Raw genomic sequence first — 24,393 nt, forward strand, 5'->3', positions numbered from 1 at the left:
CGTGAAGATGTCGGAGTGTGACGCTGTCGCCGCCGCTGCCGTCGAGGCTGCTGGTAAGCCCCCGGCGATAAAGACTCTGCCGGAAGTGCGCGTGGTGGCACTGCGTGCCGTGATCCCGAACTACCGCGCGCAGCGAACGCTGTGGGACCAAGTTCTCGCCTTCACCAGGTCGCAGGGGATCGCTATCGCCGGGCCGTGCCTTACGATCTACTACGACCAGGGCTACAAGGAGAAAGATGTCGACGCCGAGGTGTGCCTCCCCATCGCCACGGACGCCCAGGTGGATGAAAGCGCGTCCTCGACGCCTTCGATATCAGTTCGGGTGCTGCCCGCCGTGCCACGAGCTGCGTCGGCCGTTCACCTGGGGTCGTACGATGCGCTGAACCCTTCCTACTCAAAGCTCTTCGAGTGGATCGGCCAGCAGGGCCTCCAGCCGAACGCGCCCGTACGCGAAGTTTACCTGCGCATGAACCACGAGGACGTCAGCGAGGACTCCTTCGTGACGGAGATCCAGCAACCAGTTGCATAAGGTGAGCAGCCGAGCGTGTTCGTTAAGCCCATGGATGAATTGGAAACGAGTGCGTTGTCTTCGTGCCTACTCTTGGAGATCTCCGGGCGCTTCGTGAGCCTCCGCAAGTCGCTCGCTCAGGCGACGGGGAGCTGTATCTCCGTCACGCTCTCCTTGTCCTGCTCTTCGTTGCCCGTCGGTCTCTTCACATACACCTCCCTCGAGGGCCCAGTCGGCGTGAGCTTCTCCGCTCCGATCCAGCCGAAAAAGGTTTGGTAGGCCGAGAAGTAGCCCTCGCACGGGCCAACGTACACCATCACAGCGGCTCGAGGCACCGCCGGCACGTCGCGAACGCTGAACGGAGCTTCGTCCGGCGCTTGGGCGTCGCCCGCGATGGGGAGACACACCTCGACCTCCACGTCGGTCTGTCTGCTGCCATGCGTGAAGTTGATGGCGAACGTCGGCCCCGTGACCGCAACGCCGTGCGTCTGCGCGAAGGCGAAGAGCTTCTGCCACAGATCTCCCTGAGCTCGGTAGTTCGGCAGCACGGAGCGCAGCGAAAGCACGCGCACCGCCGGCAAGCTCTTGATCGTCGGAGCCTGCGTCTCCATGTTCAGTGGTGCTGCTGCGGCGTTGGTCGCACTGCCCGGGCGTCTCTCCAGCGATGTGGATACTGGTTTTCTTGCAGACTGCCGCCAAAAGCTCTCGAGTCTGTCGAGTTGGCGCGAGATGTGCCGGCGGAGATTCGCGTTCTAAAGCCGGCGAGCCTGCCACTTGCAAACTCGCTTCAACCCACGCCAAGCCAACCTCGTTCGGTCAAAGGCTGCAGTAGATGGAGCACAGCAACGCGAACTCGGTTAACGTCACTACCGTGCAGCCGACAATGGCCACCCAGGGATCCCACGAGCGACGATGGGCGGGACACTGCGGCTGCGACGGCTCCTGCGAGTTCCAGCACTTCAACGACGACATGCAGCTGGTCGACTCGAGGACGCCGCAGACGCCGCAAGAGCAGCAGCTTCCTCCTGACGAGGGCTCGCCGCCGCTGCTGCTCCACTTGCTCATGATGTGGTAACGTCGCCACCACCAGCTGCCAACTGGGACGACAAGTAGCCGAGTACATTCCAGCACATCAATTCACTCTCGCGACGCTCAACACTTTGCATGCCACCAAGACAAACATCTCCATCTCGACCGACTCCATCGACGCCTTCGGTCCTGTATCCATTTCAATGAGTTGTACTGAATGTGACCCCATAATTAAGACATGAAGGTAATGTAGTCTACACAACTCTTCACAATCTCGTGCTCTCACACGTCACACGTGCTGATGTATCCAAATCGTTTCTCCACATATATAAAAACTTGAAGTGCTTCGTAGCCAGTCGCAGACCCGCGTGTTAGTCGACTCTGCAGCCATGACACCAGAGCCGCACGTGCACGTACTGTCGCGCCTGCGCTCTGCGTGCGATGGCGGCGTCCACGTGGTCTCTCGCAGCCTCGTTCCTCGCCTGGCAGCGCTGCATGAAGCTCTCCACGCCCCGAGAGACGGAAATGGGTCTGCTTCCGACGACGAATGGGACTTTTTGGCGGTCGTGAGCCGCCGCCGCCACCAGGAGACGGCGCTCGACGCGCTGCTGCTGCAGCTGCAGGAGCTGGTCGGGGCGACCGAAGAGATAGACGCCGTAGAAGAGCATAATAGTGAAATGTTGCCTAAAAACGGGCTGCTGCAGTCGCTGCTGCAGGCCCCCAGCAAGAGCAGGGAGGTGCACTGGATGCACCTGCAGGTAGACGCGCTGGCGGAGGGCAAGAGCGAGTGGCAGGAGAGCTGGCGCGAGGATTACCGGCAGCAGATTTTGGTTTTTGAAGAGTTTTTAGACGGGGAGGAAGGGCTGGAGAGGGAATTGGCAGCGATGGGGGAGAGCGAGAGGGGCGAGCTGCTCACGTCGCTCGTGTATGAACGGAGGAAGTTAGAAGATGCAGATGCAGAGTTGATGCCGATGGAAGAGAAGGAGCTGCTGGACCATGCGGTCGTGAAGGTGGCGAGAGTTGGCGACGGGCAAGTTGCAGCGGTGCCAAGGTGGTTCGTGCCGAGATATGAGGTGCGGGTTGTGGACGAGGGGGAGGGTGGATTCGAGCGTGTGGAAGGCGAGTGGAACGGACTTCAGGTCACGCTGGAGTTTGTGACGGATACGGAGGCGGAGGGTTTGGAGACACGACGTACACACCGTTTTGCCGAGAAATGGCATGGCGTGGCGGATCCGCACGTTGTGACGCTGCACGGAGCATGCCATGTTGGAAAAATGCCGTTTCTTGTGTTCGAGTCGTTGCGGGGGTTCATTTCGATGCTGGAGTACGCGAAAAGCGTAAAACATCCCCGCAAGCTGTGGAAGCGGCTTCTCGAAGTGGCTCGCGCACTCCAGCACCTGCACAGTTCGGGTATTGTGCACGGCGGAGTTAGTACGGCATGCATGCTGATTGGGAGCGATGGAAAAGCGAAGCTCAAACCGGTACTCGGCAGTTCTGAGGATAAGGACGATGCCACGTCTTCGATGGAGGACGATGTGTTCGCATTTGCTGGTGCGATTGTCGAAGTAATGGAATCTCACTTGTCGAGCGGGTTTGAAGATTTCACCGGAAGCTTAGCGAGCATCAGAGAAGATCAAGAGAGTGTTGGGGGAGTGAACGACGCGGTCTTGATCCTTATTCACAGCATGACGACTTCTGACCCACATGATCGCCCGGATATGACTTCTGTGGTGCGAGCATTATTGAACCTGGCGGATCGCGAACGCACATGGAATGACATGCAATTTCCAGAGTTACTGTTACATGCCCCGGACGTGTGGACTGCTCTTCGTGCTGCTAGTCAACACCACTATGGTGGGGTTCTGATGTGTGTTCGTGTGCTTGCCCGACTCGAACGGGTGCTAGCTCGACTCTGGGACGAAGGCCTCAGCTTTGCCGACGGAGAAAACGTGGAGTACAATTGGCAAACACGCACAGAGCACTTGATTCGTAGCATGCGCTATCTCACGAGAAACTATCTGCCATCGGGCGACCAGCGTGAGCTGCTTAAAATTGCTTACACACGTCGTTTCACCGACGAGATTCAGCAAATTCACTATCAGCTTGATGCCTTACTGGTCGAGTTCGATAATGAGAGCTTAATGCCTGAGTTAAGCCCTAACGACAAGACTTCGAATCGGTCAGTCGGGGACTGGGAGCTGCAGTGGGAGTATGATTGTGGAGATTTGGTGGCATCGTACCATAAATTTCTCGATGATCTGGAAAAATATCCAGCTACGGCTTTGAAATGTGAAGTGGCTATGGAGGCTATGACGCTGATGAAGCACGAGCTAGACAATTTCCGCTATGCATTGTCTGATGTACAGCTGGGGCTAATGGTGCGGGCCTTCGATATATGCGTTCAGCGTGTAGGGGCAACGGTGCTTTCGGCGCCAGAGTGGTTTATCCCGGCGTACGAGGTTCGAGATGAAAGTTGGTGGGAAGGAGTTCACGTTACCGTGCAAAAGGCAGGTGATTTCTTCCACCACCAGAACTCTAGGAAGCTATGCGAAGTTGTGTTGCGGCAAGCTGACGTTTGGTCCGAGCTCGTGCACCCGCATATTGTCGAGCTGTTTGGAGCATGCCATGTGGGTCCAACGCCATTCTTCGTCTTCGAGCGTGCTCGAGGAGGGTCATTGAAGGAATACTTGACGAGGTATCGAAATGCGTTCGGGTCAACCGCCAAGTCGCCTCCACATCTATGGCAATTACTTTACGAAGCTGCGTTGGGACTGCAGTATCTACACGAACGTGATATCGTGCACAAGAAGCTTTGCTGCGACAATATTGTCGTCGCTATAGAGAAACTTTCCAACAATCGACTTATCAAGAAGGAGCGACGATTTTCCCGTGAACAGAACGCCTTCAGAGAAGTGGCAAAGCTAAACGGCCTCCAGTTTGTACCGTTGCGTGATCGACAACTGCCTCAGAATTATTTGGTAAATTCCGAGGAAGATTGCTCAGGAGAAGGAAGCACACACGTGGAAAAGTGGCTGGCCCCGGAGCGCAGGAACGGTGAGTTGGCGCCTGGACCGCCCTCCTTGGCGTCGGATATTTACAGCTTTGGTACGATCATTGCTGAAGCATTGGCTCGTGGATTTACAGCAAGTTTTGAGGGCCTGGATGACGGAGATCTGCTCAGCGAATCGAGCCTACCTGCACAACTAGGACATGACGCATGTGAGCTTGTGAGGAATATGTGTGCTCAGCAGCCGGAGTTGCGTCCAACTATTTCCCACGTCGTACAGCAGCTCGGATCTTTGGCAAATAGAGCGCAAGTCAGAGATCGGTCCGACAGCTACCATTCACGTGAAACTGAGGAACGGACGAGCTTAGGGAATGGTGCTCAATATTCTGACGCTGTAGGCGACGGGATTGCAGTTGCGGATGTCATGCTTCCGACCGAAACAGAACCTTTGGCGATCTCCCAAGTGTTGGAGGCGTTGAATTCACGGATTCTCGAGCCCGCTGATGGAGACATTGACGTTATTCCCAACGTTGAGGCGAGCAGTGGAAACGACTTAAACATGCAGATCTTATTGCGCCTTCAAGATATCTACGAGCGTCTGTGCGCAGCCGAAGCATGTGCAGGTGAAGAAAGCGACCACACCGATAACAGCAGCTGCCTACCGAATATCGTATCCGACTTCGCGGAAGTGCTTACGCAGTTTCGAGCGCACGTTAATGCTAGTCGCACTGGAAACCGCATCACACAGATCGCAGCAATTCGCCAGCGTGCTTCGGATAAATTCTCGTTCCACAAGGAACTCGACGACTTACTGGACAGACTTCGCGTGTATCGAGCGTTTTCGGTGACGGAGACTTCGCAGATCCACGACTGGAAGTGGCAATGGTACGCTAAGCGCGCCCGACAAACTGAATGCTTCGAATGGACGCTGATTAAACCAGAAGCTTTCGAAATGCTGCTTGACGAGCTGAAGGATGCCCGCGATCGCGAAGAGATGTTGGCATTCTTGCGCTTTGAAGTCACGCGTCACCGCTCGAGTTACACGCCAGCTCAAGTCGAAGCCATCGGCACTGCATGCACTGACATTTCTCGTCGATTGTCCGACGCTACCGCAGTGTTCGAAGATGATGGACATTCAGGTGGTGCCCACTTTCACCTCTGGCGCCCGCCGAAGTGGTTTATCCCGCCTTACGAAGTTGAGTTCGACCCCCACGAGTCCCTGGGCCACGGTGCCTTCGCTTCGGTTCATATGGGGAAGTGGCTCGGTACGCCAGTTGTCATCAAGAAGCTCGTACCTGTGCAAAGCGATCTCACTGCAGCGAAAACCAATTCGGAACCCCAGTCGAGCGTCGTGTTCTACCGGGAGCTGAGTATCTGGTACCGACTCAACCACCCTTACGTGGTCAAACTCTACGGGGGTTGCCACGTCGGCGGCCAGCCTTTTTTCGTGTGTGAACATGCAAGCAACGGACGTCTGGACGTGTATCTCCATCGATTCGAGTTCAGAGGCGAGGTTAGTGGCAGCGCCGGCAACTACAGCAGAGACCGATCAACCTCCACGACCAGCGGGAATGCCAGTGGCTTCAGCCGGAGCACGTCGAACACGTCAAGTACTGGGTATTCCGTGGAGAGTGCGGCCAGCTACCGGCGCTGCGAAGCCTGGCAGAAGTTGCGTCAGACCGCGCTCGGGTTGCAGTATCTCCACCAGCACAGCATCGTTCACGGCGATCTCAAGTGCGACAACATCCTCGTGGCTGCTGACGGGACGGCCAAGCTCACAGACTTCGGACTCAGCACGATTCGCCGCTACGTCGCCAGCGAACAGGAACGCGGCACTGCTTCAACTATAGTAGGCGCACAGAGGTGGAAGGCTCCGGAGTGTTTAGCTGGTGGCCCACCCAGCTTCGAGTCCGACGTGTTCTCGTTCGGGATGTGCGTGCTGCAGGCTGTGAGCGGCGAGTTCCCGTGGGGCTCGCGCATGCCCGACGCAGCCGTTCGCTTCCACGTCCGACGTGGCGTGCTGCCTCCGAGACCCAAGGGCTTCGAGGACGACGCGCACTGGGACCTCATCCGGCAAATGTGCTGCTTCGACCCTCAGCAGCGCCTCAAGCTCCCGGTGGTCGTGCAACGACTCACTCGCTTCGCAGACCTGGAGGCGCGACGACAACGCGGAGGGGTTGGCCTGCACATGCGCGAACTATTGTTCGGAGGCTCCGTCACGAGCTAGTCGACGTCGACTGCAGCTACTGAAGGAGTATCAATGGTAAGGTGTTTCATATCAACCGGTGGCGAGATTCGACTCAGTTCATCCAGCAGCGCGACGCCGGTAGCCGGGTGAAGGTCAGCGAGAAAGCGACACCATTACCAGGCCAGCGATTCCGCCTCTCCGGTCCGCGGCATCGCCCGTATCATAATACGGCGAGTCAATCGTTGCCATGTGAACGAACATCATCAGAGCCGGGCTGCCTTCGAAGACCACATGGATGTGTCACGGCGACAACGCGGCAGGGTCGGGGAGCAAATCTCCAGTCCTTTGCGGCTCTCGACCCGCTCGAGTGGACAAATCGAGGCTTCCACATATTGGCCGTGCGATGGGACCGAGGCCGCGCCGTCGCCGTCGCCATCACCGTCCTACCAACGCAGAAAACAGTGATGGCATGCATTGCTAACTCCATGGTGCTCTACTGTGGCACCACATCAATCGCATCGTCTGAGCTGTTGCCTACGCTGCCTGAACGCCATACGCTGCTCTCTGGGCAGCTGGCACCACAACGTCGTCGGCAGGTGGTACTGTTAATACACTTGGCTGGGTGGCGTGGTCTCACTTGAGGAGGGATCGACATGGTGTATCGCCAGTATGGTGTTCGAACACTGCACCGTTTTGATGTTTGACGACCAGCGCGCTTGATTCTCCACGTCCGCGAACCTATCTGCCATGTTGACATAGTGCCAGCCTCTGCAAGGAGCAAACTGCATCGAATTTCCATCTCGCGATGTGTCTTCGTTCCGCCCCAGGCTTTGCGTGGCTGGGCCCAACGGTGCATGTGAACATGTATTTGCCAGCGCAATGGGTCGAGCATTGCTCCGCGGCGCGGTTTTCTCGCCTCCCAGATGGGCTCGCCGATCGCGGTGGCCGATCACCGGCGTGCAGAAGCGAGTCGCAGCGTAGCGCGCATTGTGCACGGCATCGCCCAGCCGCAAGGCCCCTACATCTGACTCTCCTCCTGCTGGCCCTGGGGCTCAGTGCCACATTCGCCCACTAGACCAATTCCGCCAACACGACAGCGTTGCGGCGGGGACGGACGTGATCGAGCGATAGGAGAGTCTCGCTTGACTCAAGACAGGAACGCAGCCCACCCGACTTGATCGCGATTAGCTGGGACGCAGGACTAGCAGGCTCTCGACCACAGTACAGCAGCAGCAGGTTCACGCGGAATTCGGAGCGCGAGTGGCGAATTTCTACGCCGGGACCATGCAAGTCCACCGCCGCTGGCTCAAGCTGGCGCTCGTCGCGGTCGCGTTGATGCACGCGGTCGCGGACGCGCAGGTGTACACGATGGAGAGCAACTTGGACGGCTCCGACTCGGATTCGGGCTCGGACCCGACCGTGATACGCACCCCGACGCCCACGGCCAAGCGGCCGACGCGGACGTGGATCCCCATCACGGACGCGCCCTCGGACTCCTCGGAGACGACCGACACGCCGGCGACGACGAAGAAGCCGCGCGCTACGACAAAAACCCCGCGGACAACGCCGCCGGTGACCAGCGACGACAGCGAAACGGGGTTGTCTGATAGCTCTGGGACGACCCAGAAGAAGTCGTCCGACTCGGAGTCCACGACCGAGTCGGCACTGGAGTCTACGGACGAGTCTGGGTCGGACGAAGCGGCCGAGTCCACGGACGCATCGGGGGCCTCGACCACCACCAAGAAGAAGAAGAAGAAGATCTTCACCAGGTCGCCGTACCTCCAGCAGACGACGCCCGTGCCCGATGGAATCCCTACTGCTGATGACAGCAACTCGGGCGAGTCGGCATCGACCACTGAGTCCAACTCGGAGGACTCCTCGGCGTCCTCCAAGACGTCCAAGTCCAAGACGTCCAAGTCGACGAAGACCAAGAAGAACTCGTCGGACTCTACCTCGGGCTCGGACTCGTCGGCAGCCTCGAGCAAGAAGACCTCGAAGTCGAAGTCGTCCAACTCGACCAAGCAGAGCTCGGACGCTGGAACTTCAGGCACCGACCAGGCCAACCAAACCGACCAGACGGATGGCGCCACCACGACCCCCTCGTCGGGCTCGTCGACGAATTCATCGTCGGCTTCGGGGTCGTCGTCCGCTGCCTCTGTCATGGCGGACTCGGCGAACTCCAGCAAGCCGAGAACGAACACGCTAATGCTCGGCCTCATGATGGGAGGCGCCGTGGCGCTCGTGATGCTCGTGGCCGTGTTCGTCTACATCAAGACGTCCAACAAGGACGAGGAAGACGACGACATGGACCCCGGTTTCCGCACGGCGCGCCACGACATGAGCAAGGGGACGGCCCAGACGTCCACGCTGAACGCCAACTACCACGAGAACGACAACATGTCCCCCATGCAGCAGTACAGCGACGACGACTACTACCCCAACAACCAGCAGCAGCACAGCGGCCAGTACGACCAGGACCCGTACGGACACCCCGGCCAGGGCCACTCGGGCCAGTACAACGACGACTACCTGACTCCGCAGAGTCAGATCGAGCTCGCGCACTCGGGCGCGTCGCTGCCACCCATGGCGCAGACCAACTACAGCCACGGTGACAGCCAGTACTCGCAGTACTCGGCGGGCGAGTCGTCGTTCTACAGCCAGAGCGCGTACAGCGCGGACCCGTCGTCGGTGAGCCAAGTTGTGAGCAAGTATCCGGGCATGCGCCATGGCGGCGAGAACGACGTGGCCGGCTCCGAAGAGGAGGAGAGCGACTTCGAGGGCGACTCGATCCAGGACATGTCACGCACGCAGAACGACTGGAACAGCGCCGGCCGCAACCGCTCGAGCACCGACGGGAGCGCCATGGACCAGTCCATGGTGGAGTCCGGCTTCCACCCGAGCGACACGCGCTCCACGGCGGCGGCCAGCGGCTACCGTGGCAACAACCAGTTCGCCGAGTCCGAGTACACGGAGTACCGCGTGTCGACCGATTACGACAGCAGCTACGTGAACGGCAAGGGCGGCTACGACCAGAGCTTCGCGGCCAGCCAGAGCGGCTACGACCAGAGCGGCTACAACCAGAGCGGCTACGACCAGAGCTACGCCGGCCACAAGAGCTTCGAGAGCAGCGGCTTCAGCGAGTACGAGAGTGGCGCCCCACCGCGTGGCCGAGGCGACAGCACCAATAGCGACGCGTCCTCGTTCTACCGCACCAAGGACTCGTCGTACTACTAGGTGAGACCTACGTGCCTGCCAGCCAAGCCAGCCCACCAAGTAAAGTGCCAAGCCCCGCCCAGTGTAGTTGGCCCGGTGGAGTTCAAGGCGGCGAGGTGATGCGAGGTGCATCATTCGCACTGCATTGGCAGCGACGTGCTCAGCTCTTGACGGAAGAGAGTGAACAAGACACAAGCGGCAGGAGCTACTGGGTTGGTGTACGTAGCTGGTGGACGGATGGATGGATGGAGCAGGTGTTGTGGAGATAGAATCGATCGTCCCCTTCGAGTAAGTAGCGTCGGAATGAATGGAAACTAATTTATGAGTTCGCTGCAGCAAAAAAGGCAACAATGGGGTCAAGTTGACCAGGGTCAAGTTGATGTAGCCATGTTGCTCCGGATCTGAATTTTAATCCAATCAGTTTGTGGCTCGGAGTCCAGGGTGGCTACAGCGGTTGTGAAAACTTATCAGGGACGATTTACCGTAACTATGTACGAGTTACACACTAACTTTTACCACACGTTTCGAACTCGTCGAGGCGCCACGTGCTGGTTGCATGGGCATTGTTCAAGCTACACACGCCGAGACAACACCGTTTCTCTGCTTCCCTTCACCCGGTGATGCATGTGCAACACTTCAACTGAGAGCTGCGAGACATTCGGGACCTTCGGAACAGATCAAGTTGCACGAGTGCAACACGAGGCCACAAGTTTCCCTCAACATTCGCGCTGGTAGCACGTCACGCTCCGAACGCATAAACAGCGTGAGGCCATCAACTTCTAGTATAATTTATATAATAGCCACGCAACACTTCTCTGATCGCTCGGCAGGGCGGAGCTTCTGGCAGCTCCGCCCTCGGCCATGTGGTATCCAAACCTGCTGTATCTGCCCGCAAACGCGCTTGCCATCACTCGCACGACGCGGCGACCTCGCCACCTGGCGGGTCCATCATGTTGCCTTTGCTTTCGCGGCTTTCGCTAATACAAAGCGCCAGTCTAAAATATACCTGCGAGACCTAATATCTGACTCGTCAGCTGCTGTACCGCTTCTGCCGGTACCATCTTTTTTCCTCTCGAGCCGGCGGCAGAGACTCGGCCGAGCCCCCGCAAGTCTCCGCTCTCCATCTCCCTATTGCCTCGCGGCGAGGTTAGCACCACTTAAACGCGGCGGCAACAGCGCAGCGGAGAGAAAGCGAAAGAAAGACAGAGGCAGGAGCGACAGGGCGGCGCGGCAAACGCGGCAACAACAGGACTTTAGAGACACTCGCGAGATCTTTTTCACCATGTCGGGACACGGCCAGGGGCAGGACGTGCAGACGCTCAAGATGAAAGGTGGCCCGCCAGCAACAAGTGTCTCTAAACCGGATAAGGGAAGGCGGTTAAGCTAGTGCTAACCTTGCTGCGTGTGCTTCTCTATCTCCGACAGCGGCGAGGAAGCACGACAACGACCACGAGCGCCGCCGCTCGTCCACGCTGCGGCTGGAACCTCCACGTACGTGGCAACACCTCTGCATTCCCTTTTTCTCGCAAAGAAAAGTTTAGGCTAGTGCTAACGTTAGCACTAGCCTAAACGGGGCCAATAATTTTCGTGCTAACCATTTTGCAAATATTCCTAACTAGAATCGGACTCGCGCAAGGCGACGTCCTTCGTGCGCGCGCGCACCTCGGGCGTGAACCGCCTGCTGCGCTCCAACACGAGCAGCACGGGGGTGCTGTCCAACGGCTTCAGCACGCGGAGCAGCGGCAACCGGCACAAGCCCCAAGAGCAAGAGCAAGAGCAAGAGCGCGCCGAGCAGCAAAACCCCTCATGAAGAATATGACACGGCGCTGGCCGAGCCGGTGAACGAAAACGCGGTCGAGCCGCCTCCTTCACCCACTAAATCGGGGCCTAAATCGGGGTCGTCCACCTCGTCCCCCCCGATTAGTAATGGACTACTTAACGGAGACGAAGTGGACGAGGACGGCCTCCCGCCCTACCAGGAGCTCAAGTGGACCCACGTGGTGCTCAAAATGACGGCGTTCTCCGAGGAGGACGCCGTCACGAGCTTCCGGTTCGACGTTAACGGCGGCGGCATCGGCCGCAGCGCCGACAACGCCGCCAGCATCCCAGCCGACAAACTTTTAGCTGGCAAGGACCACGCGCGCGTGCTCTACAGCGGGGGGCGGTTCTACCTGGCCAACGGGGACAACTCGAGCGACACGTTCGTCCGCCTCAGTCCGTGCGGGGCCGGCGCGGACGAGGACGAGCCGGAGGACAGGATGCAGTGGCCGCTCGAGCCGCACGTGTCCTTCCGCGTGGGCAAGTCGGACTTCCTGGTCACGGCGTTCCACGAGCCGTCGCAGTCGCTCGAGGTGTCGGCGCTGAGCGGGAAGCTGGCCGGCTCGCACTTCACCATTGGCAGGGAGGGCGCGGGCATTGGCAGGTCGGCGGAGAACAAGATCCACACGGGGGACGGAGAGCTGTCCCGCAAGCACGCGGCCATTTGGTTCGACGAACTGACCAACCAGTTTTACTTGGTGGACCTCAACTCGACCAACGGCACCTTCATGAAGCTCGTGGGCAGCTACCAGGAGCCCTACAGACTGGAGATCGGCGACGACCTGCTGGTCGCGCAGACGTGCTTGACGGTCAACCGGTTCGACTTTGGCGCGCACGCCGATATGGGCGCCAGGAAGCACATGGAGGACGCGCACACGGTCATCCAGGACCTGTGTATTGAGAGCCTCAGTCGACTGGGCATGCACCCGCAGTCGTACTTTGCCGTGTATGATGGCCACGGAGGAGAGGAGGCCTCGGCCTTTTTGGGGGACGTGCTGCACCACAACATCATCGAGGAGTTCTACATGAAGAAGACGGAGCTCAAGACGCTGCTGAGCACGTCGCAGGAGGAGCTGCAGTCCATGATCACCAAGCGGCTCACCGACGCCTTCGAGCGCACGGACGAGGAGTTCCTGAACGAGTCGGAGCGCCCGCAGGCGGGAAGTACCGCAACGACGGTGTTTGTTGCGGGCAAGTACATGTTCGTGTCGAACGTGGGCGACTCCCGGACGGTGCTGAGCCGCGGCGGCAAGGCGGAGCGTCTCTCCAACGACCACAAGCCCAGCCGGCCAGACGAAGCCCAGCGAATCCGCGACACGGGTGGCTTTGTGATCCATGGACGTATCATGGGCGAGCTCGCGGTCTCCCGTGCGTTCGGAGACGTGCCTTTCAAGACCTTCGACCTGCCGGAACCCCCCAGCGAGGACGCGGACTCGGACAAGCCGCGAAGCGACTACGACTCGCAGGAGCTGCCGGTCAACCCGAACGACATTCTCAAGGGCCCGCTCGTCATCCCCACACCCGAGATCACGATCACGGAGCTTACAGACGACTGCGAGTTCGTCATGCTAGCCAGCGACGGACTGTACGACGTGCTCAAGGACCAGGAGGCCGTCGACTTCATGCGCCAGAAGATCGTGCAGCTCAATGACGTCCAGCGCGCAGTGGAGGTGCGTTCGTCGACGACGCAACTTTCATCTTGACCAAGTGGAAAACATTTTGTGCTAATTTGTTGTGACTTCATTGTGCAGGCTATCGTGGAGTACGCGATCTTCCATCAGCGCTCGACGGACAACGTGACGTGTGTCGTAGTGATGTTCAAAGAGCCCAAGGACCTCAAGTGATTAATTGCTGGCAGTGCCACCGCCAGTGCCCTCGGCGGTCGTTGAAACTTTCTCTGGTGCTGGCTCATTGAAGCGGAAAAGCATAAACGCTTACGGTGCTTCAGCAGCACGGAGAGGCGGTGGACGGGGAATCTGGCGGACGGTATCGCTGCGAGGTGGGGACATAGATGAATAGTTATAGGAGTGAGGACGTTTTGAGATGATTTGGGGGCATGCAGTGCATGCAATCCAGCCGAACCGTGGATGATGATTCAACGCAAAACAATAAACTGAACAGCTTGATGGGTGTTAGGAATGGAAGTCGCTTCGCTTGGATAGATAAGAGAGAGATGCATGGAAGAAGAAGAAGGAGAACCACCAAGAAGTTACCAAGCTACTCGAGACTGAGCTTGGTGGGTGAAGACGTAGCGTGGCGCAGTGGGGAGCCGGAGGCCATCTTGAGCACGGGTGAAAACTGTTCTGATGCGGAGCGCAGCGGGGCGACCGGCGGAGGACACGCGGCTGCAAACGCCTTGATGAGGCGGCATCGGCGCATGGTTTTCTGCTTGGAGCGGCTTTCCAGAGCCGAAACGTGACTACCGTCGTCGAAGTCGAAGTGCACTTTGTACGTGCGAGTGTCAACGTCACCGCTGTACTCGCCCGCAGCTTCGACACGGATGTTGGTGATGTGGCTCATGTCTCGCTCCACCACGCGCAGGTAGCGCGTGCTCAGGCACAGCGGCTTGTTGGAACGCACCGAGAGTCGATTGAGCTCCTTGTTCATGTAGAACGTCTCAATTCGGCCGTTGGCGATGAGCGCGAAGCCCAAGACGTAGATGGCGACGGCCACGAGATACTTCCACCAGCGGGTAGGACGGTGACCTCCGTCGTCGTCGTCTCTCTGGCTGTGGACGCTGTTGACGAAAACCGAGGCGCCGAGCATGATCAACACGCCGAATGTCCAGATCGGCCACGGGTAGCTCACGACCTGAAGCTACAGATCACGAAAAATAGGCAAGTTGTGTTAGTTTTTTTTTGCCTAAAAAACTTTGTTTTTTGTTTGCAGGTTGTTGGTGATACCTCTCGCATGTAGGTGCTGCCGCCCCCGAAGAGGTTGTCGAACTCGACCTCGTCGTCGTAGGCCTGGGTCTTGGCGTTCCAGCGCCTGCTGCTGCGGTGCAGTCGCTTGGATCTCTTTTTCATGGCGACGCGCCAACGTTCCAGTTGCTTGAAGGCGAGACGCTTCTCTTTGGTCATGGGCTGCTCTTCTTCCCGACGGGAGTTGCGCGGCGCGTCATCTTCCACTTCGGCCGCGCTGATCACCTCGATGTCGTTGTTGTCGTCCAGGTCGTTGACGTCACTCACGGAAATGGAGCGGAACTGGTCCTCGCCCTGCTCCTCGAGCTTCGAGGTCATGGTCGGACCTCGGAGCTTCGTCGGAGACGGGGCCATGGCGGTCGGTCGATCTCAACTACAATGTCAATTCCAATTCCGAGCACCTAGTGATTCTTTTCGAGCAGAGCACAGAATGACACCGACTTCAAGTAGGCGCGATTCATGAACACGCAGCACGCAACCGCCCAGGCAAACGGTAATTTTGGACACTTCGCTTTGTGCGGGAGCCTCGCAGGATGGAATGCTGGGAGGACTATCCTATTGTTGCTTGGAGCCTATTGTTGGCGTCTGACCGATCTCACACTCAGAAAGCTTTGATTTGCTTTCCCTCGATAACAAGCTCACTTTGAGCGTGCTACACGTGCTCGTTTTGCACTTGGTTCGTGACGACAAGAAACCCAGAGACTAATTATTCACCGATGGCAGCCAAAATTTACTCTCTGTGAAGTCCAAATTTGCTCTGGCAGCATATCATCAGTAGAAGTTTTTTCGACGTCTGATCTGTATGCACGTTGCGTTCAACCCCGACTTAGAGGAACTCGTCCAAGTGCTAGTGTTCGGACGGCTAAAAGTTGAGTGCGGTATTGGGCTTACGCGAGGTCACGTACTCGCCGTACCTCTTCCACAAGAGGTACTTCGAGCTGTGAGCCAGCGAGGAGGACGGGATCTCACGGATTTTCAGCGCAAGTTAAACATCCGCGGGGTCGATCTTCTTCTTGAACAACTGCACGTACGTATTGCCCTAGGCAATCATGCGCACAACCCGGTCGTTCAACTCCTCTCTCTGGAACAACCGCTTTATGGCGTCGCCGACCCCCCAGTCTTCGTCGTCATCAGCGTAGATCCTCAAAGGCCCATTTTCAGTTGTAGAGTGCTGGCCGAAGAGAACCCCTGTCGACATATTCAACCGACTTGTGACTGGTGAAGCTGAGACTTGTCCATTACTACAGTCATGAAAGCCGCCGTGACCGTTAGCACAGCGATGAAAGCAGGGATGTAAAAGCTTGGGTGGCTGTGAGTGTTGTCGAGCATGCGCTCGACGGAATATTGATGGCTCTCACGTACAAGCTGTAGAGTCTTCCGGCAAATGAGGCGCTAAACATTCGCGTGCAAAGAGCTGGTTCAAGATCATCGGATTGGTTTGCGGAAGAAGTGCGGTGTTAATGTTGAGCAAGGACTTTAGCTGGTTTCAGAGAAACTTTGCGCTTAATTGTGCCGGAAAGTTGGCGTAGCGTAAATCCACAAAAATCTTTGCCAGTATTGTGACGCCCAGAACTTATTCGTAAGATGCCAGCACCAGTTTGTGCAATTATATTTTTCCCGTGTACTTTTGGGGAATCGCAAGACAAAAAAACTTCAGTACAGGAACGTTGTCCTATCCTTGATCTGATCTTCTCATCTAGTCATCACTCTTTGCGATTGCTTCAAGTACAGATGTATTTCCAGGAGCGCACTCGGTCCAACCGTGAGTTTTGGCCCATGGCAGCGAAGATTCGAGTCTTCCGAGCGAACGTCTCACTTGACACTTCCCTCTTCGTTGAAGACCCACATGCGGTTCAGGAATGCTAGTTGCCACAGTTTGCCTCGGAAGCGGCAATGCTTTCTCAGCGACTGGTGAGAAGGAGTAGTACGAGCTGCGGCACTTATTGCTGAGAAAACTGATATTTCCACCTCGAGATTGTTGAGGTCGGAAGCGAACGAGGACAGCTGAAGAGAGGGTGGATGGCACCCCCGGATCTTTTTTCAAGATCGACGGGGCGATGAAGAAGGGATCGTCGAAGGCTAACCTGTTCATCGAGAGACTGAAATACAAGCTCTGATGGAAGACCGGAACGATGGACGAGGAGATTTTCCTCAAGTGGACCGATCAAGGCAAGCGACCTGAGGATATGCACCAGATCTGGTTCAGAGAGGGTTTCGCGCCGGACAAGGTTTACCAAGTGATGGGCTTGACCGAGCGGCCGGCTACAGGAGTTCGTAGGGACATTTAGAGTGGGTACCGCGACTTCTACAACGAAAACACGGCCTATCGAATGTATGCAGTCGTACGATTTCATTTCGACGGATACGCAGCCACCACTTCCCGTCAGGCTATAAGTGCGATCGGCATTGTAGACGTCGACGTTCAGGTTAGGCTGTTCTCGGCAGGACTTTCCCTTTAGTTAGCAACGTTTTGGATTGACTATTCTGCAAGTATGTCATATAGCCCCCGGCGAAAGTTTCTGCTGGACAGCCACTTTAATAGCCTTGACCAGCGCATCTGCCTCAATTTCGCAATCACGTTTACGTTTCTATGTGGGTTGTAGCGGCTCCATTTGAACTTGTGGGTCAATTAACCCACAAGTTCAAAGTTGGTTTCAAAACAAGTTTCCCCGCGCTGTCATCTCCGATCTTTAGCATATTGAACACGACATCTGTGGTGAACCCGTTTTTTTAGGCGCACCTCGTCGACTGGGTTCCATCCAGCGCGTCAGTGAGATTATATAAAAAACCGGTTTCGGGTTGGCCTCGCTGTTTCTAGCATGAGCAACGGATCGTAGGTTTTAGCGAGCATACCACGCAAAACCCTTCCTTCTCCTGTTTGGCCTTCGAGAGAATATGAATAGTGGCCACCCTCTTCATCAATCTCCTTCGTTTTCGTGTAGTCTCGTAGAGAAGTCATTCCTTGAATTATCGCTGGACGAGCTATGCGAAAACGGGAAATTAGATACAGGTAACTTCGAATCTGCCGTCGGTGGTGCTGTTGTCAGAGCTTTTTACTAGATATGGGGCGAGGATAACAAAAACTAAGAAGCAACTGGAGTGCGTTATGTAGACATGCAATAGATTGACTCGAGCGGTTATCACCACTTGAACTTGGAGGCGTTTATCGTAGAAGACAAAACGTTTTCCTTTGCTTAAAAAAACATTTATGCGCTGTTTGCCAGTCGCTATTGTTGTTGTTCAGCACTTGCAATTTGGTCACAGCCCCACGCGCGCCAACAGGGCAGACTAGGCATTCGCAACCTTCACGTAGTTGGGAGAGAAGGTGATCATAATTCAGCTTGGCGGCGTGCGACCACCGCTAGTGCCGAAGCTGGCTCGAATTCCACTACCACACGTCAACAAAACTGCGGATGGTCTCGTTAATCGCTCCAACGGTATGGAGTTCCCGTCCAGTTGCTTGAACGGCGCACTCCACAACGCGCCGAATAATATCAGTGAATTACAGATCGTGATCCCCGCGCTTGCGTTGGTCTTCATGTGAGGTACGTTAACGCCACGTAGATGTATCTTACGACGTCCTATGTCCGTACCAACATTCGCCTCTATATCACCGGTTGCCTAGTTTTCCTCTATTCGTCCTACACCTTTCCAGACTAGAGCTAATTGCTGGATCACACCGTGCAAGCCCGAGGTGTCCTCATAAAAGTTACGCCAGCTAGTGTCCAGCATCGCCTTGTGCATGCGAATACTGCAACCCCTCAACTGGACTGGAGGTCGCCGTTTTATCAGAGACTGATGCAACTTTGCTTGTTTTCCTCGCACAAACTTCCTGCCTAAACTTCTGGTGAACTGCTAGCCCAACAGGGCTCCGCGGTTGATGGGTAGGTAATGTACCAGTTAGGAGTAAAAAGGGATCATCTTTTGACTGTGCGTACCACATAGGGATATAAACCCAGTTGGGCTGCGATAGCAGCACTAACGTTGCTTCCTATTCAGTGTGAAACCCATATCCTTATTTCTTCATTCGTGGCCCTCCTATCGTGAAACAAATATACCAGAGGTTCAGTGCAGTTGGGCGATCAGCTGGATCGCCGTTAAAACAGCGTCGCATTGGGCACTTCGAAACCTGTGTTCGTGCATTATGTTGATATCCTTAAAAGGTACTCTTGATAGCTGCAATTAGCCACTTCGTACGAGTTGATATCCAGTTATTCCTGGTTGCTGGATATCAACTCGTACAAAGAGGCTAATTCTCGTAAGTCAGAACAGAATATTGAAACACTCCGTTGTACACACGGAGCTAGGATAAGTCAACGCAACATAAACGTAGAAATGCATGAAGAAAACTAGCTGTTTGTAGGGTACGCCTTCAATTCCCCTTGCTTTACGCTTTGCTAACGGCCTTGGCAAGCTCGTCAACATACTCCCACCAAATCTTGTCGTATGGGTTCTCATACGTCGTCTTCCGATCGAGCTTAAGCAGATCCCACACATTGTTGGGAGTCTTTTTCTCGAGTATCCACTGCTTGTACAACGCCTTCTGCAAGTCGGTAGCAACATCCTTCGTCCACAAGCTGCTTTTTGCGGTGAAGAGCACCTTGGCCACTTCTTCGTCTCCGTAGATATTGGTGATAGTTTTAATCACTGACACTTCTTTGTCGGGGTTCTGCTTGTTAAGCATGCCAACGTACGTCTCCCAACTCTTCAGATTTCCGTTGGTAAGAAGTTTCGACATTCCATTGTCGAGCTGGAAGAGCTTGAACACTTCGTCCGCCGATGCTCCTTTCTGCAGTAAATTCTCCAACTGCTCGTCGGTCCACTTCGATGACTTGGCCCAATTGACGAGGCTCTCCGCAATCCAAGCGGTATTAATATATGCTCTCTCCTCGTTCTCGTTCTCTGACGCTGAGGATCGTTTTCTCAGATTTCGCACACCAGCGACGTTGCTCTTGACCACTTTCGAATCGGAAGTTACCTCCGCGGAATTAACTCCAATCGTCAAGGCTACAGCACACAACAGCAGCGCCAGTAAATAAGAGCGCATGGTTAAGGTGAAGGTGCCCCTCGACTGGGTGTCGTTAAGCAAATTGCGGACTGGCGGGAGGCATCACTGCTGAGTCGTCAGGCTGGCGTGCTGGCAGCTGGGCGGCTGCCCAGCACATACATCCGGTTCAGTTTTACACAGAGAAAGGGTTGATCATTGTAGAATAGGTACGAGAGCGTGGTGTAAACAAGAAAACAAAATTAATTTACCTCACACAAGAAATAATTTTCTTTTTCTTGTTTACAGCACCCAACGTTTGAAGGCTCTCATATTCTTCCACACTCATTTTTGTCGTGCTAAACTAAGACCTCTTGTTGAAGTCATAAGAGTTACCCGAAAGCTCGAAATGGCATCCAACCGCTTATAATTTTTAGGCACAGTACTGGGTACATCCAGTTTAATATATTGTGAAAAGCACTCAGAATGTCTAATCGGATAGTAAATCGGCTGATTTAGTGCCTTATTTAAAGACGGGAACCCTTATTTATTTCGACCCATCCCTTATTTAGAATTGGATACCCCTAATTATAATCGGTCTTATGCAGCATCGTTGCTTCAAAGCTAATTTAGAGTCGGAATCGATTTGGTCTCTAAATAGGCTGAAATGTCAGCTCCATTCCGAGGAAGTCCGCACAAATAAATCCACCGAGCAAGCGGCTATGCAAACATTAGCCAAGATATCAGTCAAAATAGGAGGAATCAACAGGACGAGCAGAACCAGCGTCCGTGTCGAGGACGCGGAGTTTCGCTTCGACCCAGAGGGCAGCTTTGATGACCTCTACGCGAGAGCGGAAGAGCGCATCGTAGCCGCGCTAGCTGCTTTCGATATTAGAACGTTGCGCCCTGATACTAATCTCTACGCTAAGCCAAGTCAAGGCGCCACTCAGCAGGGCTGGGTGGCTTTAACTGAGTCAAATTGGACTGCCGTTGTGGTCACGGTCCGATCCAACTTCCAGCGGCGTCGCAAGGACACAGGGCCGCTCTGCTTGGAGCTATTTTCATTTGCTGTCAGGGAAAATCAGGCAGGCGACACAACGCGACGACGAAATTCTGCGGCATACATCGTGTCTCCGCTGTCTCTCTCCCTCACCATTTTGTTCTGACAAGATGGCTTTAGAGTCCAGTTCCCAACTCCTATTTAAGCCGACTTACTCAGATTAGTACCCACATTAACTTCTTATTCAGTACAAATTACCACGTATCGTTTTTGCTCACAGCCCTGATTTACAGAGCTATACGGAGTGACAAAATCACCGGTTTTCACAATAGTGCATATTATGTGCAGACGATCCCCTCGGCACTGTAGTAATCTATTGGTACGGAATACCGGTTCAACAGGCATTCAACAGGCATACAAAAACAGTTATCCGAAGTTATATAGAAACTTAAGTCATTACAGTATTCCCCCTCACCCGTTAACCGTAATAAGAAATCAGAATCACAAAATATGACATTTATGAGGTTATTAACTATGAAAAATCCATTCTGTAAAGGACTTTGAAATTGTAAAATGGTCTAGTAAGACATGTTGCAGCATCCGATCAAATACTTCGGAGGTTGACAACCACAAGAAGCCCTCCACAGAAATGGGTTAAGATAATCAGGGACAAACCCCGGTTTTAACCTCAACGTCCTTGCTCAGAATCCGTACTACGTATTATAGTATAACGCACACACACACACGGTTTTCGTTCTTTACGAGACCACCATACACTTTATCGGCGGGCTCGCCCACCATATTCTTCTGTGTTGGAGCCCCACGGACATCCAATGCTCTACAAAGTGTACCTTATCGGTGGTAAATTTTACTGTACCACAGCTATGGCACACTCCATGACAGGAATACCCTCATCTAGGAATAAAGATTGCGTTGGTACTGTACACGGCCGGACAGAATGCAACTGCCACCTTACTTTATGGAAATACCTGTAAGGTAGCGAAATTCTTTTTTCCCCTCAAGATTTGCATCAGCAACGAATTACGAGGAGGCAGCTGTATTTTTATAGTTGGTGTTGAGCGCCTTGTTGAACGCTCTCGTGACTGTGTTGGCCTCGATTGATTCCCATGCCGAAATTACTCGCTTGATCGTTGCTAGCCGTTTCTCCTTTGCAGTTGTAGCGCTAGCCTTTTCAGTCAACAACAAAGCCTTCAGCTTCGCCTTCAAAGGTGGCGGGGAGTCCGAGAGTGGGCGCAGTGGCGAGTCAACTGCGGGCGGCTCTGGGGGGTGGCTCTGAGGGGGCCTCCAGTTGGCACAGAAATAACGGGAATCAAAACCAGGATTTTGGGTGATTTGATTGGTTGATAAAATATGTTTGCGCATCATCTTTGAGCATGCACGCCCGTTTTACGCTGAGTGACAGTTAGTTTTGTCGGCAGTTGCATTCTGTCCGTTCAGTGTGGATAAAGCCGCGGCTTTTTTTTTGGGCTTTTCGGCTTTATCGATTTTTTAGCCGATCGGCTTTATAATTTAGCCGCGGCTTTATCCGCGGCTTTATTGGTGGGGCAAGTGGCAGTCAATATCCGGACATTACCGGACAAATCGTACCTAATTGGGCTTGATATATTTTGTAGATTACACAGCCGAAAGAAGGAGAATCGCGCCATCACCGAGCTCTTGCGGGCTCCTACGCGGGCCACACCGCGCTGGAGAACAAGTTCCACCTGGTGCCCTCGGGCATCCTGAACCCGAACGTTATCTAAATCATCGGCAACGAACGGCCTCCAACTCAAATCACGGCCACGGTGTCTCAAGCGTATTGCGCTCCATTTCGTTGAGCGCTGCTCGGCCTCATTTCTCATTTTGCACCGAGCCGAGCAAGCTCCTGCAATAAGTCTCCCCACCTCACCGCCAAGTCACCTCCCACGCACCCACCGAAAGCAGCATGAGGTTCTTCACCACTGCGCTCGCCGTGTTCGTGCTGATCGCGACGACCGCCAACGGCTCGCCCATGCTTCGCATGGAGACCAAGGGCAAGAAGGGCAAGTCTAAGACGGAGGTACCGGTCGTTCGACGCCGAACGCCATCTTGTTGCTTCAGCCACCTTGGGATTCCATTCGCAAAGGCAGTATCAATTCTCTCAAAATTGGTGTTGCCTCTCTCTCGCTGAAAAAAATAACCGGTATCTCGCCCTATGACGATCTTGGGCGCGGGTGCAGGATCAGATCTTTGTTCGTCGCCGTAAGCTGCATGACAATGCTTGCACCAAAGCTGGAGCCTGCCGCCCTTCTTCGGTAAGTCCGTCTCAATGAACTGCTGCCGCTCGTAGCCCTGGACGCGCCCCATCGTGCCAGGGTAGGCTTGCTGTATGAGTAGGCTGGCTGTATGCTGATTTGGACGCGAACTTGAGGGGGGGGGGGGGGGGGGTTATGTTGTGGTACTCACCTGAGCAGGAACTGTCCGAAACACAAACCCCACACAAATTAGCCGAGTATACAAGTAGGTATAGGCTTTCGTATACCGTTGTATAGCCAATCTCGCGGAGTTATCTTCGGCTTTATAGGGCCGGCTCTATTCGGCTTTTTGAATTTGCTTGCGGCTTTATCTAGCAAATCGCGACAGAGCCCTGGACGAAATAAAGCCGCATGGGTGCGGCTTTCTCCACACTGGTCCGTTGCTGTACTTGATTGCGGCACGGGTTACGTTCACCTTCCGGTGAGAAGCATACGGTTATCATATGCAGACCAGTACCGTAATAATCGGGTCCAGTGCGACAAACGGTTTGAGTGCGACACCGGCAGACGTATGGGTGACAACCCCTCCCCTCCTAAAAACGATTAAGAAAAAAGACTTGAAAAAAAACTTGCGCTTAACGTCTATTGATCGGTACCTTCCTCCTCGTCAGTGATGGTCATCTCTGGCAGTGGTTGTAGGAATGTCCGAAACACACCATGCTCATCGCGAGGACCAATTGGCAAGAGCTTCGCCTTTCGAAAGCCCTTCACGATTGTCTTAACCTTTACGAGATCCCATGCTTTGGCCTCTTCTTCATTTTCTTTTGTGAGCGAGGGGGCAACTGTGCGGGACGGACGTCACCCGAGCGAACCCTTTGAAAAACCTTACGAGGTTTTTTGCTTCACTTGATTATGACTGGGAAACTGTGTCGCACTGGGCCCGATTATTACGGTAGGTTGTTCTATGCAAGTTCAGCATACATTGTGCCTTTCTGTCATTTTGCCGACCTTCGTAGGACTTGGGCAGTCGGTTAATCTGAGGTCCCTAAGTCTTATAGGATAGGCAACTCAAATACCAGACAAAAATTCTGAGGGAGCCATGGGTGGATTGGAGGGTGGTGTGTGTGTGTGTGTGTGTGTGTGTGTGGGGGGGGGGGGGGGGGGGGGGGGGGGATGGGTGGTGGGTAAGTTTATGGTGGAGGCTCGAAAATAGCGCAGAAATGACGAATTCTGGCACTTCTCCGAAAACATTTCCAAATTCTGCGCCAAATGACAAAATCGGACAGCGGCCTTGCGGTCTTCACCGCGGCGCCGGCTTCTTCTGCACACGCGCTTTCTCGGAAGGCACAGTATTCACCACTGCCCCCGCGATCCCTTGGTGCTTGTTGCGAAGCAGGCGCATGGTCCTCTTGTGCGGCGGGGCCCTGGTACTCTTCTTTCAGCATGCGCATGACCTTCTTGTCTTTTGTTGTTTTTGTTGCCGCCTGGAGC

At 55.0% G+C, this 24,393-nt stretch overlaps 8 protein-coding genes across 8 annotated transcripts; 5 read left to right on the plus strand and 3 right to left on the minus strand.

Annotated features, from left to right (window-relative positions):
- Positions 1-7: 7 nt before the first annotated feature.
- On the plus strand, positions 8-529 carry IUM83_01929 (uncharacterized protein; the record flags this gene model as incomplete). Its single annotated transcript, XM_067925822.1, has 1 exon — positions 8-529. One exon carries the CDS (start codon positions 8-10, stop codon positions 527-529), a length of 522 nt encoding a protein of 173 aa, XP_067800954.1.
- A 116-nt stretch (positions 530-645) lies between these two features.
- On the minus strand, positions 646-1,119 carry IUM83_01930 (Regulatory factor, effector binding domain; the record flags this gene model as incomplete). Its single annotated transcript, XM_067925823.1, has 1 exon — positions 646-1,119. The coding sequence occupies one exon, from the start codon at positions 1,117-1,119 to the stop codon at positions 646-648; it is 474 nt and encodes a 157-aa protein (XP_067800908.1).
- Positions 1,120-1,340: 221 nt separating this feature from the next.
- IUM83_01931 (uncharacterized protein) lies at positions 1,341-1,583 on the plus strand (the record flags this gene model as incomplete). The annotated part of the gene is made up of 1 exon (XM_067925824.1): positions 1,341-1,583. The coding sequence occupies one exon, from the start codon at positions 1,341-1,343 to the stop codon at positions 1,581-1,583; it is 243 nt and encodes an 80-aa protein (XP_067800661.1).
- Positions 1,584-1,926: 343 nt separating this feature from the next.
- IUM83_01932 (TKL/TKL-CCIN protein kinase) lies at positions 1,927-6,771 on the plus strand (the record flags this gene model as incomplete). The annotated part of the gene is made up of 2 exons (XM_067925825.1): positions 1,927-3,088; positions 4,958-6,771. 2 exons carry the CDS (start codon positions 1,927-1,929, stop codon positions 6,769-6,771), a joined length of 2,976 nt encoding a protein of 991 aa, XP_067800909.1.
- A 1,245-nt stretch (positions 6,772-8,016) lies between these two features.
- IUM83_01933 (uncharacterized protein) lies at positions 8,017-9,966 on the plus strand (the record flags this gene model as incomplete). Its single annotated transcript, XM_067925826.1, has 1 exon — positions 8,017-9,966. The coding sequence occupies one exon, from the start codon at positions 8,017-8,019 to the stop codon at positions 9,964-9,966; it is 1,950 nt and encodes a 649-aa protein (XP_067800701.1).
- Positions 9,967-11,227: 1,261 nt separating this feature from the next.
- On the plus strand, positions 11,228-13,607 carry IUM83_01934 (protein phosphatase 2C 11; the record flags this gene model as incomplete). Its single annotated transcript, XM_067925827.1, has 5 exons — positions 11,228-11,276; positions 11,371-11,436; positions 11,565-11,658; positions 11,741-13,433; positions 13,515-13,607. 5 exons carry the CDS (start codon positions 11,228-11,230, stop codon positions 13,605-13,607), a joined length of 1,995 nt encoding a protein of 664 aa, XP_067800662.1.
- A 373-nt stretch (positions 13,608-13,980) lies between these two features.
- IUM83_01935 (putative transmembrane protein) lies at positions 13,981-15,038 on the minus strand (the record flags this gene model as incomplete). Its single annotated transcript, XM_067925828.1, has 2 exons — positions 13,981-14,580; positions 14,667-15,038. The coding sequence occupies 2 exons, from the start codon at positions 15,036-15,038 to the stop codon at positions 13,981-13,983; spliced, it is 972 nt and encodes a 323-aa protein (XP_067800910.1).
- Positions 15,039-19,071: 4,033 nt separating this feature from the next.
- Positions 19,072-19,731, minus strand: IUM83_01936 (putative secreted RxLR effector protein; the record flags this gene model as incomplete). The annotated part of the gene is made up of 1 exon (XM_067925829.1): positions 19,072-19,731. One exon carries the CDS (start codon positions 19,729-19,731, stop codon positions 19,072-19,074), a length of 660 nt encoding a protein of 219 aa, XP_067800664.1.
- Between the last annotated feature and the right edge of the window lie 4,662 nt (positions 19,732-24,393).

This window comes from Phytophthora cinnamomi (assembly GCF_018691715.1).
Source record: "Phytophthora cinnamomi strain GKB4 chromosome Unknown Contig0, whole genome shotgun sequence".
Taxonomy (NCBI): domain Eukaryota; phylum Oomycota; class Peronosporomycetes; order Peronosporales; family Peronosporaceae; genus Phytophthora; species Phytophthora cinnamomi.